Source organism: Salmo salar, chromosome ssa05, assembly GCF_905237065.1.
Source record: "Salmo salar chromosome ssa05, Ssal_v3.1, whole genome shotgun sequence".
Taxonomy (NCBI): Eukaryota; Metazoa; Chordata; class Actinopteri; order Salmoniformes; family Salmonidae; genus Salmo; species Salmo salar.
This window is the reverse complement of record NC_059446.1, coordinates 21,958,888-21,973,588: the sequence shown is the minus strand read 5'-3', so window position 1 is coordinate 21,973,588 and position 14,701 is coordinate 21,958,888. Positions and strand designations below refer to the sequence as shown.

The 14,701-nt window shown below is 43.4% G+C and overlaps 1 protein-coding gene across 2 annotated transcripts in view; it reads right to left on the bottom strand.

Annotated features, from left to right (window-relative positions):
* Positions 1–14,701, bottom strand: part of gfra4b (GDNF family receptor alpha 4b) — an 88,173-nt gene that overhangs the window by 15,055 nt on the left and 58,417 nt on the right. For both annotated transcript variants that reach the window (XM_014199110.2, XM_014199109.2), the window contains exons 2-3: positions 2,704–2,979; positions 1,490–1,570 (exon numbers count right to left, since the gene is read on the bottom strand). In XM_014199110.2, the coding sequence (XP_014054585.1) occupies positions 1,490–1,570; positions 2,704–2,979 (357 nt within the window). The remainder of the gene's footprint in view (positions 1–1,489; positions 1,571–2,703; positions 2,980–14,701) is intronic.

Below are 14,701 nucleotides of genomic sequence, written 5' to 3'. Positions count from 1 at the left end.
CAAAGACACGACAGTACATACAGTCACAGTGGGGACGACATCCTCGATGCACTTATTGATAAAGCCAGTGACTGATGTGGTGTACTCCTCAATGCCATCGGAAGAATCCCGGAACATATTCCAGTCTGTGCTAGCAAAGCAGTCCTGTAGTTTAGCATCTGCTTCATCTGACCACTTTTTTATAGACCGAGTCACTGGTACTTCCTGCTTTAATTTTTGCTTGTAAGCAGGAATCAGGAGGATATAATTATGGTCAGATTTGCCAAATGGAGGGAGAGGGAGAGCTTTGTACGCATCTCTGTGTGTGTAGTAAAGGTGGTCTAGAAATGTTTTCCCGCTGGTTGCACATTTAACATGCTGATAGAAATCAGGTAAAACTTATTTAACTTTCCCTGCATTAAAGTCCCCGGCCACTAGGATCTCCCCCTTTGAATAAGCGTTTTCCTGTTTGCTTATGGCCTTATACAGCTCATTGAGCGCGTTTTTAGTTCCAGCCACAGACCGATGTCTGTGGTGATATGTAGACAGCTACAAAAAATACAGATGAAAACTCTCTAGATAGATAGTGAGGTCTAAAGCTTATCATTAGGTACTCTACCTCAGGCGAGCAAAACATAATATGGACTTGGTCTTTTACCAAATAGGGCTATCTTCTGTATACCACCAGTACTTTGTACACAACTGATTGGCTCAAACACATTAAGAAGGAAATAAATTCCACAAATTAACTTTTAACAAGGCACACCTGTTTAATTTAAATACATTCCAGGTGAGTAACTCATGAAGCTGGTCGAGAGAATGCCAAGAGTGTGCAAAGCTGTCATCAAGGCAAAGGGTGGATACTTTGAAGAATCTCAAATATAAAATAGATTTGATTTGTTTAACACTTTTTTGATTACTACATTATTCCATGTGTTATTTCATAGTTTTGATGTCTTCACTATTATTCTGAAATGTAGAAAATAGTTTAAAAAAATAAGAAAAACCCTGGAATCAATAGGTGTGTCCAAACTTTTGACTGGTACGTATGTAAATGTAATATTTCAGTATTTCATTCTCAATAAATTTGCAATAATTTCTAAAAACATTTTTTCACTTTGTCATTATGTAATCTAATTTGAATTAAGGCTGTAACACAACAAAACGTGGAAAAGTGAAGGGGTATGAATAATTTCTAATCTAGTTCCTCTATTGGTCTGGTTCATTGTTCTTCTGTACTTGTCTTCCTCAAAATGAAATGATAAATCAGATGTAAATGAGGGTCTTTGAAACGAACATATAATTTGTAATATTGCTAATTGTGTTCAGACTCTTGGAAAATGTTTTCATTTTTAACTATGCCTCCAGGACACAATGTGGACTATTCTATGCCTAAGGCTGCCTTCCAGGGGACCTAAACGATATAAGACGGGTTCTTTTCTTTCTTTTCTTTCTTTTGGTTCATGGTGAAAAGGTTGAGATCAAAATTAACCGAGGTCACTGTACTTACCAGCCGTGATGGAGGCCAGACGAACGTAGTCGTAGTCTCTCTCCATGGCTTCATAAGGGTAACTCTCTACCAGGTTGAGTCCTGAGAGAATATGGAATGACACATTGCATGACACGGTAATGACACATTATCCCTTTGGAGCTAATGAACAGGATTCACACTAGGATTGGATGGTATACCGTATATACCGTATACCGGGGTATTTGGAATAAGCCATGGGATGGTTTTTCAATACTGTCAATACCATTGAAACTATTTCTTTGAATTTTGTTTTTGACATTTTAATATTTGTAGCTACTTTTTAAATAAATACCTGCAGTCAACTTGTGCAATAGGAGCGAAAGAACATTGTGTTCTTAATTTCACCAGTCATTATTATGAAGCTTACGGTAGTCCCCAGTCACGTAGGGTTGAGACTAGAGACCGGAGCCTTGTGAGTCACTCACCGTTGTGCAGCACCAGGTGATATAATTAAAGTATGGAATTCCCTACTAAATGTTTGCCAGCTGGATATCGTAGAACTATTAAATTAACTGTCTAAAATGTGCTTAATCTCTGCAGTTGTGCATTTGACTTGCTAATTTAGTAGCTAGTTAGCTATCTAGCTAAGTGGTTAGCTTCTTCCAACAGCAGAGAATCCCCTCCTGGATCAAGAGCCTAGCTGGCTAATATTTATTTGGTGCGTGCAGCAAACTGTGAGTAGCATTTTTGAGTTACTTGTATAGTTTAGGTCAGAAACTTTACAAAATATTCGCAATGCGCTCATTAACATTTAGTTAGCATTCTCTATGGGATTTTACATGTAGTTGTTGGCATTGCTAACCTTCGGATGACAGAGTATCAATGGGGTTTGAAAATAGGGCTGGTATTACTGAATATCCCGGTATAGCACCAGGTCAGTATGAAGGCATAACACTCTGGATAATGGCCAAGCCTAATTCACACATTATTAATTTCCTGTAGTCGTTTACTAGCTCTCGTGCAGGTTAATACAGGAAAAAAATACCCCTCTCCAAGGACCTTCAGTCAATTATTCCACAGTGACACCAGGTGTAGTGACTGATAGCTGACTGTTTGCCAGGCATCATGACTCAGCTGCATCAGCCACATTATGTTCTGGGTAGAGAGTTAAATCTGTAACCTGTGTTACATAAATGGACTTGGCCGCTGTCCCATCCAATACAAATGACTGAGCACCTGGCTAAATTGCTCACCGTGTATGACAGACTGATGGAGACTCCAGTAGATGCTGAGGCAGTTCTTCTCCTTCTTCATGCCTCGCTTGCACTGGCAACCGTGCAGGGGGCTGGAGAGCAGGGCCGACACGGCGTTGGCGCACTGGCTCCGGGCCCCGGGGCCCAGCTTCATGCTACCATTGCCCGCTACGCACTGACGCAGGGTCCGCAGACGTGGGCTGCAGGTCTCGTCGCTGGAGCACGAGTCCCCAGCCACCAGACAGTCTCTGCCTGCTGACAGAACTACCTGCAGGGCTACAGGTCAGAGGAGGGGAGAGGGAGGGTGGAGGGGAAGAAAGTCGGGGACAATTAAGATGTACTTTATAGATATGGTAAGAATAAGTCTTGATCTGAAACTGCTGTAGAGGAATAAAAAGACTAATCGAACGTTCAGTGCCAGTTCATAATGATACACGTATTGTAACAGATTATTTCAGGTCGCTGTTCATTTGGGAAACCTCATTTATCATTATGCAGATCACCCAACCCATCAACAAAATCATCGGTGATTACCTTGTATAATCCAATTGAATGAAAAGTCTGACGCTCGTGAAAACGTCTTGTAGAAAATATGTGGCTACAACTAAAGGCTGCAGCATATGTTGGTGTTCGTTGGTCTATTGCAACCAAAACCCTTTCTCTGTATTACCACCAGACCCTTTTCTCTGTTGGTCTACTGTAATACCACCAGAACCCTTTCTTGGTGGGTCTACTGTAATATCACCGGAACCCTTTCTCTGTTGGGCTACTGTTTTAGCACCGGAACCCTTTCTCTGTTGGTCAACTGGATTACCAGTGGAACTATTTCTCTGTTGGTCTATCATATTACCACCAGACCCCTTTCCCGGTTGGTCTATTACCACCAGAACCTTTTCACTGTTGGTCATCTGTATTACCACCAGAAACCTTTCTCTGTTGGTCTATTACCACCGGAAACCTTTCTCTGTTGGGCTACAATATTACCACCAGAACCCTTTCTCTGTTGATTTACTGAATTATCACCGGAACCCTTTCTCTGACGGTCTACTGTATTACCAGCAGAACCCATCTCTCTGTGGGTCTACTGTATAACTACTGGAACCCTTTCTCTGTTGGTCTATTACCACTGGAACCCTTTCTCTGTTGGGTCTACTGTATTACCGGCAGAATAATTTCTCTGTTGGTCAACCGTATTACCACCAGACCCCTTTCTCTGTTGGGCTACTGTATAACCACCAGAATCCTTTCTCTGTTGGTCTATTATCAAAGGAACCCTTTCTCTGTTGGTCTACTCTATAACCAGCAAAAACCTTTCTCTGAAGGTCTACAGTATAGCCAGCGGAAACCTTTCTCTGATGGTCGACTGAATTACCTACAGAACCCTTTCCCTGTTGATCTATTACCACCAGAACCCTTTCACTGTTGATAATCTGTATTACCACCGGAAATCTTCCTCTGTTGGTCTATTACCACCGGAAACCTTTCTCTTTTGGGCTACTGTAATACCAGCATAACCCTTTCTCTGTTGGGCTACTGTATTACCACCAGAACCCTTTCTCTGTTAGTCTACTGAACTACTAGCGGAACCCTTTCTCTGTTAGTCTACTGTATTACCACCAAATCCCTTTCTCTGTTGGGCTACTGTATTACCACCAGAACCCTTTCTCTGTTAGTCTACTGAACTACTAGCGGAACCCTTTCTCTGTTAGTCTACTGTATTACCACCAAATCCCTTTCTCTGTTAGTCTACTGTATTACCACCGGAACCCTTTCTATGATGGTCTGTTACCACCAGAACCCTTTCTCGTTTGGTCTACTGTATTACCAGTGGAACCCTTTCTCTGTTGGTCTATTACCACCGGAACCCTATCTCTGTTGGTCTAATGAATTACCACCGGAACCCTTTCTCTGTTGGTCTATTACCACCGGAACCCTTTCTCTGTTGGGTCTACTGTATTACCAGCAGAATCATTTCTCTGTTGGTCTATTACCACCGGAACCCTTTCCCTGTTGGTCTACTGTATTACCAGTGGAACCATTTCTCTGTTGGTCTACTCTATAAACCAGCAAAAACCTTTCTCTGAAGGTCTACAGTATAGCCAGCGGAAACCTTTCTCTGATGGTCGACTGAATTACCTACAGAACCCTTTCCCTGTTGATCTATTACCACCAGAACCCTTTCACTGTTGATAATCTGTATTACCACCGGAAATCTTCCTCTGTTGGTCTATTACCACCGGAAACCTTTCTCTTTTGGGCTACTGTAATACCAGCATAACCCTTTCTCTGTTGGGCTACTGTATTACCACCAGAACCCTTTCTCTGTTAGTCTACTGAACTACTAGCGGAACCCTTTCTCTGTTAGTCTACTGTATTACCACCAAATCCCTTTCTCTGTTGGGCTACTGTATTACCACCAGAACCCTTTCTCTGTTAGTCTACTGAACTACTAGCGGAACCCTTTCTCTGTTAGTCTACTGTATTACCACCGGAACCCTTTCTATGATGGTCTGTTACCACCAGAACCCTTTCTCGTTTGGTCTACTGTATTACCAGTGGAACCCTTTCTCTGTTGGTCTATTACCACCGGAACCCTATCTCTGTTGATCTAATGAATTACCACCGGAACCCTTTCTCTGTTGGTCTATAACCACCGGAACCCTTTCTCTGTTGGGTCTACTGTATTAGCAGCAGAATCATTTCTCTGTTGGTCTATTACCACCGGAACCCTTTCCCTGTTGGTCTACTGTATTACCAGTGGAACCATTTCTCTGTTGGTCTACCGTATTAACACCAGACCCCTTCCTCTCTTGGGCTACTGAATGACCACCAGAATGCTTTCTGTGTTGGTCTATTACCAAAGGAACCCTTTCTCTGTTGGTCAACTGTATAACTAGCGGAAACCTTTCTCTGATGTCTACTGTATAACCAGCGGACACATTTCTCTGATGGTCTACTGAATTACCACTGGAACCCTTTCCCTGTAGGTCTATTACCACCAGAAACCTTTCACTGTTGGTGATCTGTATTACCACCAGAAATCTTTCTCTGTTGGTCTATTCCCACCGGAAACCTTTCTCTGTTGGGCTACTGTAATACCAGAGTAACACTTTCTCTGTTGGACTACTGTATTACCACCGGAACCCTTTCTCTGTTTGTCTACTGTATTACCCCCGGAACCCTTTCTCTGTCGGTCTACTGTATTACCAACAGAACCTTTTCTCTGTTGGTCTACTGTATTACCACCGGAAAACCTTTCTCTGCTGGTCTATTACCACCAGAACCCTTTCTCTGTTGGTCTACTGTAATACCCCTTGAACACTTTCACTGTTTGTCTATTACCACTGTAACTCTTTCTCTGTTGGTCTACTGTATTACCACCGGAACCTTTCCCTGTTGGTCCACTGTATTATCACCAGACCCATTTCACTGTTGGTCTATTACCAGCGGAACCCTTTCTCTGTTGGGCTACCACATTACCAATGGAAACCTTTCTCTGTTGGTCTACTGTATTACTAGCGGAACCCTTTCTCTTTTAGTCTACTGTATTACCACAAGACCCCTTTCTCTGTATGTCTACTGTATTACCACCGGAACCCTTTCTCTGTTAGTCTATTACCAACCGGCACCCTTTCTCTGTTGGTCTACGGTATTACCACCGGAACCCTTTCTATGTTGGTCTATTACCACCGGAACCCTTTCTCTGCTGGGGTACCGTATAATCACAGAAAACATTTCTCTGTTAGTCTACTGTAATACCACTGGAACCCTTTCACTCTTGGTCTATTACAACCGGAACCCTTTCTCTGTTGGTCTACCGTATTACCAGCAGAACCCTTTCCCTGTTTTTCTACTGTATTACCACCGGAAACCTTTCTCTGTTGGTCTATTACCACCGGAACCCTTTCTCTGTTGGTTTACTGTATAACCACCTGAACCCTTTCTCTGCTGGTGTACCATATTATCATAGAAAACCTTTCTCTGTTGGCCTACTGTACTACCACCGTAACCCTTTATTTGTTGGTCTATTACCAACGGAACAATTTCTCCGTTGGTCTACTGTATTACCACCGGAACACTTTGTCTGTTGGTCTATTACCACCAGAACCCTTTCTCTGTTGGACTACTGAACTACCGGAAATCTTTCTCTGTTGGTCTATTCCCACCGGAAACCTTTCTCTGTTGGGCTACTGTAATACCAGAGTAACACTTTCTGTATTACCACCGGAACACTTTCTCTGTTAGTTGAATGTATTACCACCGGAAACCTTTCTCTGTTTGTCTACTGTTTTACGAGGGGAAGCATTTCTCTGTTGGTCTATTACCACCAGAAACCTTTCTCTGTTGGTCTATCACCACCGGAAACCTTTCTCTGTTGGTCTACTGTAATAACACTGGAACCCTTTCTGTGTTGGTCTATTACTAAAGGAACTCTTTCTCTGTTGGTCTACTGTATAACCACCGGAAACCTTTCTCTGTTGGTCTATTACCACCAGAAACCTTTCTCTGTTGGTCTATTATCACCAGAAACCTTTCTCTGTTGGTCTACTGTATTACTACCGGAACTTTTTCTCTGTTGGTCTATTACCACCAGAACCCTTTCTCTGTTGGTTTACTGTAATAAAACTGGAACCCTTTCTCTGTCGGGCTACTGAATTAACACCAGAAACCATTCCCTGATGGTTTACTGTATTACCACCGGAACCCGTTCTCTGTTGGTCTATTACCACCAGAACCCGTTCTCTGTTGGTCTACAGTAATACCACCAGAACCCTTTCCCTGTTGGTCTATTTCTATAGGAACTCTTTCTCTGTTGGTCTACTGTATTACCACCAGAACCCTTTCTCTGTTGGTTTATTGCAACCAGCACCCTTTCTCTGTTGGTCTACTGTAATACCACCAGACCTCTTTCTCTTTTGGTCTACTGTATTATCAATGGAAACCTTTCTCTGTTGGTCTATTACCACCGGTAACCTTTCTCTGTTGGTCTACTGTAATAACACTGGAACCCTTTCTGTGTTGGTCTATTACTAAAGGAACTCTTTCTCTGTTGGTCTACTGTATAACCACCGGAAACCTTTCTCTGTTGGTCTATTACCACCAGAAACCTTTCTCTGTTGGTCTACTGTGATACCACCGCAACCCTTTCTCTGTTGGTCTACTGTATTACCACCAGAACTTTTTCTCTGTTGGTCTATTACCACCAGAACCCATTCTCTGTTGGTTTACTGTAATAAAACTGGAACCCTTTCTCTGTCGGGCTACTGAATTAACACCAGAAACCATTCCCTGATGGTCTACTGTATTACCACCGGAACCCTTTCCCTGTTGGTCGATTTCTATCGGAACTCTTTCTCTGTTGGTCTACTGTATTACCACCAGAACCCTTTCTCTGTTGGTCTATTGCAACCAGCACTCTTTCTCTGTTGGTCTACTGTAATACCACCAGACCTCTTTCTCTTTTGCTCTACTGTATTACCAATGGAAACCTTTCTCTGTTGGTCTATTACCACCGGTACTTTTCTCTGTTGGTCTACTGTATTACCAGCGGAACCCTTTCTCTGTTGGTCTACTGTATTACCACCAGCCCTCTTTCTTTGTTGGTCTACTATATCACCAACGGAACCCTTTCTCTGTTGGTCTATTACCACCAGAACCCTTTCTCTGTTGTTCTACTGTATTACCACCGGAACCATTTCTCTGTTGGTCTACTGTATTATCAATGGAACCCTTTCTCTGTTGGTCTACTGTATAACCACCGGAAACCTTTCTCTGTTGGTCTATTACCACCGGAACCCTTTCTCTATTGGTCTACTGTGATACCACTGGAACCTTTTCTCTGTTGGTCTACTGTATTACCAGCGGAACCCTTTCTCTGTTGGTCTACTGTATTACCACCGGAACCCTTTCCCTGCTGGTCTACTGTATTACCACCTGAACCTCTGTTGGTCTATTACCACCAGACCCCTTTCTCTGTTGGTCTACTGTATTATCAATGGAACCCTTTCTCTGTATAACCACCGGAAACCTTTCTCTGTTGGTCTATTACCACCGGAAACCTTTCTCTATTGGTCTACTGTGATACCACTGGAACCCTTTCTCTGTTGGTCTACTGTATTACCAGAGGAACCCTTTCTCTGTTGGTCTACTGTATTACCACCGGAACCCTTTCTCTGTTGGTCTATTACCACCGGAACCCTTTTTCTGATGGTCTACTGTATTACCACCAGAACCCTTTCTCTGTTGGTCTCTTACCACCAGAACCCTTTCTATGTTGGTATACAGTAATACCACCGGAACCCTTTCTCTGTTGGTCTATTACCACAAGCAATCTTTCTTTGCTGGTCTACTGTATTACCACCGGAACTATTTCTCAGTTGGACTAATACCACCGGAACCCTTTCTCTGTGGGTCTACCGTTTTATCACCTGAAAACTTTCTCTTTTGGTCCACCGTATTACCAGAAGAACCCTATCTTTGTTGGGCTTCCGTAACAATTACCGAAAACCTTTCTCTGGTGGGCTACTGTATTACCAGAGTAACCCTTTCTCTGTTTGGCTACTGTATTAACACCAGAAACCATTCTCTGATGGTCTACTGTATTACCACCAGACCCCATTTACTGTTGGTCTACTGTATTACCACCGGAACCCTTTCTCTGTTGGTCTATTACCACCAGAACCCTTTCTCTGTTGGTCAACTGTAATAACACTGGAACCCTTTCTGTGTTGGTCTATTACTAAAGGAACTCTTTCTCTGTTGGTCTACTATATTACCACCAGAACCCTTTCTCGGCTGGTCTATTACCACCAGAACAATTTCTCTGTTGTTCTACTGTTTTACCACCAGAACCATTTCTCTGTTGGTCTACTGTATTATCAATGGAACCCTTTCTCTGTTGGTCTACTGTATTACCACCGGAACCCTTTCTCTGTTGGTCTGTTACCACCGGAATCTTTTCTCTGTTGGGCTACTACCACAGGAACCCTTTCTTTGATGGTTTACTGTATTACAACCGGAACCCTTTCTCTGTTGGTTTACTGTATTACCACTGGAAACCTTTCTCTGTTGGGCTACTGTATTACCACCAGCCCCTTTTCTTTGTTGGTCTACTGTATTACCACCGGAACCCTTTCTCTCTTGGTCTATTATCACCAGAACCCTTTCTCTGTTGGTCTACTGTAATACCACTAGAACCATTTCTCTGTTGGTCTATTACCCCCAGCACTCTTTCTCTGCTGGTCTACTGTATTACCACCTGAACAATTTCTCTGTTGGACTAATACCACCGGAACCCTTTCTCTGTGGGTCTACCATACTATCACCTGAATCCTTTCTCTTTTGGTCTACCTTATTACCAGAAGAACCCTTTCTCTGCTGGGCTACCGTACTACCACCGGAAACCTTTCTATGGTGGGCTACTGTATTACCAGCGTAACCCTTTCTCTGTTGGGCTACTGAATTACCACCAGAAACCATTCTCTGATGGTCTACTGTATTACAACCGGAACCCTTTCTCTGTTGGTCTACTGTATAACCACCGGAAACCTTTCTCTGTTGGTCTATTACCACCGGAACCCTTTCTCTATTGGTCTACTGTGATACCACTGGAACCTTTTCTCTGTTGGTCTACTGTATTACCAGCGGAACCCTTTCTCTGTTGGTCTACTGTATTACCACCGGAACCCTTTCCCTGCTGGTCTACTGTATTACCACCTGAACCTCTGTTGGTCTATTACCACCAGACCCCTTTCTCTGTTGGTCTACTGTATTACCACCGGAACCCTTTCTCAGCTGGTCTATTACCACCAGACCTCTTTCTCTGTTGGTCTACTGTATTATCAATGGAACCCTTTCTCTGTATAACCACCGGAAACCTTTCTTTGTTGGTCTATTACCACCGGAAACCTTTCTCTATTGGTCTACTGTGATACCACTGGAACCCTTTCTCTGTTGGTCTACTGTATTACCAGAGGAACCCTTTCTCTGTTGGTCTACTGTATTACCACCGGAACCCTTTCTCTGTTGGTCTATTACCACCGGAACCCTTTCTCTGTTGGTCTACTGTATTACCACCAGAACCCTTTCTCTGTTGGTCTCTTACCACCAGAACCCTTTCTATGTTGGTATACAGTAATACCACCGGAACCCTTTCTCTGTTGGTCTATTACCACAAGCAATCTTTCTTTGCTGGTCTACTGTATTACCACCGGAACTATTTCTCAGTTGGACTAATACCACCGGAACCCTTTCTCTGTGGGTCTACCGTATTATCACCTGAAAACTTTCTCTTTTGGTCCACCGTATTACCAGAAGAACCCTATCTTGGTTGGGCTTCCGTACAATTACCGAAAACCTTTCTCTGGTGGGCTACTGTATTACCAGCGTAACCCTTTCTCTGTTTGGCTACTGTATTAACACCAGAAACCATTCTCTGATGGTCTACTGTATTACCACCAGACCCCATTCACTGTTGGTCTACTGTATTACCACCGGAACCCTTTCTCTGTTGGTCTATTACCACCAGAACCCTTTCTCTGTTGGTCAACTGTAATAACACTGGAACCCTTTCTGTGTTGGTCTATTACTAAAGGAACTCTTTCTCTGTTGGTCTACTATATAACCACCGGAAACCTTTCTCTGTCGGTCTATTACCACCGGAAACCTTTCTCTGTTGGTCTACTGTGATACCACCGGAACACTTTCTCTATTGGTCTACTGAATTACCACCGGAACCCTTTCCCTGTTGGTCTACTGTATTACCACCGGAACCCTTTCTCTGTTGGTCTATTACCACCAGACCCCTTTCTCTGTTGGTCTACTGTATTACCACCAGAACCCTTTCTCGGCTGGTCTATTACCACCAGAACAATTTCTCTGTTGTTCTACTGTTTTACCACCAGAACCATTTCTCTGTTGGTCTACTGTATTATCAATGGAACCCTTTCTCTGTTGGTCTACTGTATTACAACCAGAACCCTTTCTCTGTTGGTCTACTGTATTACCACCGGAACCATTTCTCTGTTGGTCTACTGTATTATCAATGGAACCCTTTCTCTGTTGGTCTACTGTATTACCACCGGAACCCTTTCTCTGTTGGTCTGTTACCACCGGAATCTTTTCTCTGTTGGGCTACTACCACAGAAACCCTTTCTTTGATGGTTTACTGTATTATCAATGGAACCCTTTCTCTGTTGGTCTACTGTATTACCACCGGAACCCTTTCTCTGTTGGTCTGTTACCACCGGAATCTTTTCTCTGTTGGGCTACTACCACAGGAACCCTTTCTTTGATGGTTTACTGTATTACAACCGGAACCCTTTCTCTGTTGGTTTACTGTATTACCACTGGAAACCTTTCTCTGTTGGGCTACTGTATTACCACCAGCCCCTTTTCTTTGTTGGTCTACTGTATTACCACCGGAACCCTTTCTCTCTTGGTCTATTATCACCAGAACCCTTTCTCTGTTGGTCTACTGTAATACCACTAGAACCCTTTCTCTGTTGGTCTATTACCCCCAGCACTCTTTCTCTGCTGGTCTACTGTATTACCACCTGAACAATTTCTCTGTTGGACTAATACCACTGGAATTCTTTCTCTGTGGGTCTACCATACTATCACCTGAATCCTTTCTCTTTTGGTCTACCTTATTACCAGAAGAACCCTTTCTCTGCTGGGCTACCGTACTACCACCGGAAACCTTTCTATGGTGGGCTACTGAATTACCAGCGTAACCCTTTCTCTGTTGGGCTACTGAATTAACACCAGAAACCATTCTCTGATGGTCTAGAGTATTACCACCAGAACCCTTTCTCTGATGGTCTACTGTATTATCACCAGAACCCTTTCTCTGTTGGTCTACTTTAATAACACTGGAACCCTTTCTCTGATGGTCTTTTACTAAAGGAACTCTTTCTCTGTTGGTCCACTGTATTACCACCGGAAACATTTCTCTGTTGGTCTATTACCACCGGAAACCTTTCTCTGCTGGTCTACTGTATTACCACCGGAACCCTTTCTCTGTTGGTCTACTTACCACCGGAACCCTTTCTCTGTTGGTCTACTGTATTATCACCTGAAACCTTTCTTTCTTTCTGGTTTACTGTATTACCACCAGCCCCCCTTTCTCTGTTGGTCTACTATATTACCACCGGAACCCTTTCTATGTTGGTCTATTACCACCGGAACCCTTTCTCTGTTGGTCTACTGTATTACCACCAGAACCCTTTCTCTGTTGGTTTATTGCAACCAGCACCCTTTCTCTGTTGGTCTACTGTAATACCACCAGACCTCTTTCTCTTTTGGTCTACTGTATTATCAATGGAAACCTTTCTCTGTTGGTCTATTACCACCGGTAACCTTTCTCTGTTGGTCTACTGTAATAACACTGGAACCCTTTCTGTGTTGGTCTATTACTAAAGGAACTCTTTCTCTGTTGGTCTACTGTATAACCACCGGAAACCTTTCTCTGTTGGTCTATTACCAGCGGAACCCTTTCTCTGTTGGTCTACTGTATTACCACCGGAACCCTTTCTCTGTTGGTCTTCTGTATTACCACAGGAACCCTTTCTCGGCTGGTCTATTACCACCAGAACCCTTTCTCTGTTGTTCTACTGTGATACCACTGGAACCCTTTCTCTGTTGGTCTACTGTATTATCAATGGAACCCTTTCTCTGTTGGTCTACTGTATTACCACTGGAACCCTTTCTCTGTTGGTCTATTACCAGCGGAACCCTTTCTCTTTTGGTCTACGTTTCCACTTGAACCCTTTCTCTGTTGGGCTACTGTATTACCACCAGCCCCCTATCTTTGTTGGTCTACTGTATTACCACCGGAACCCTTTCTCTGTTGGTCTTCTGTATTACCACAGGAACCCTTTCTCGGCTGGTCTATTACCACCAGAACTCTTTCTCTGTTGGTCTTCTGTATTACCACCGGAACCCTTTCTCTGTTGGTCTATTACCACCAGAACCCTTTCTCTGTTGGTCTACTATATAACCACCGGAACCCTTTCTCTGTCGGTCTATTACCACCGGAAACCTTTCTCTGTTGGTCTACTGTGATACCACCGGAACCCTTTCTCTATTGGTCTACTGAATTACCAACGGAACCCTTTCTCTGTTGGTCTACTGTATTACCACCGGAACCCTTTCTCTGTTGGTCTATTACCACCAGAACCATTTCTCTGTTGTTCTACTGTTTTACCACCAGAACCATTTCTCTGTTGGTCTACTGTATTATCAATGGAACCCTTTCTCTGTTGGTCTACTGTATTACAACCGGAACCCTTTCTCTGTTGGTCTACTGTATTACCACCGGAACCATTTCTCTGTTGGTCTACTGTATTATCAATGGAACCCTTTCTCTGTTGGTCTACTGTATTACCACCGGAACCCTTTCTCTGTTGGTCTGTTACCACCGGAATCTTTTCTCTGTTGGGCTACTACCACAGGAACCCTTTCTTTGATGGTTTACTGTATTACCACCAGCCCCTTTTCTTTGTTGGTCTACTGTATTACCACCGGAACCCTTTCTCTCTTGGTCTATTATCACCAGAACCCTTTCTCTGTTGGTCTACTGTAATACCACTAGAACCATTTCTCTGTTGGTCTATTACCCCCAGCACTCTTTCTCTGCTGGTCTACTGTATTACCACCTGAACAATTTCTCTGTTGGACTAATACCACCAGAACCCTTTCTCTGTGGGTCTACCATACTATCACCTGAATCCTTTCTCTTTTGGTCTACCTTATTACCAGAAGAACCCTTTCTCTGCTGGGCTACCGTACTACCACCGGAAACCTTTCTCTGGTGGGCTACTGAATTACCAGCGTAACCCTTTCTCTGTTGGGCTACTGAATTAACACCAGAAACCATTCTCTGATGGTCTACTGTATTACCACCAGAACCCTTTCTCTGTTGGTCTACTGTATTACCACCAGAACCCTTTCTCTGTTGGTCTACTGTATTATCACCAGAACCCTTTCTCAGTTGGTC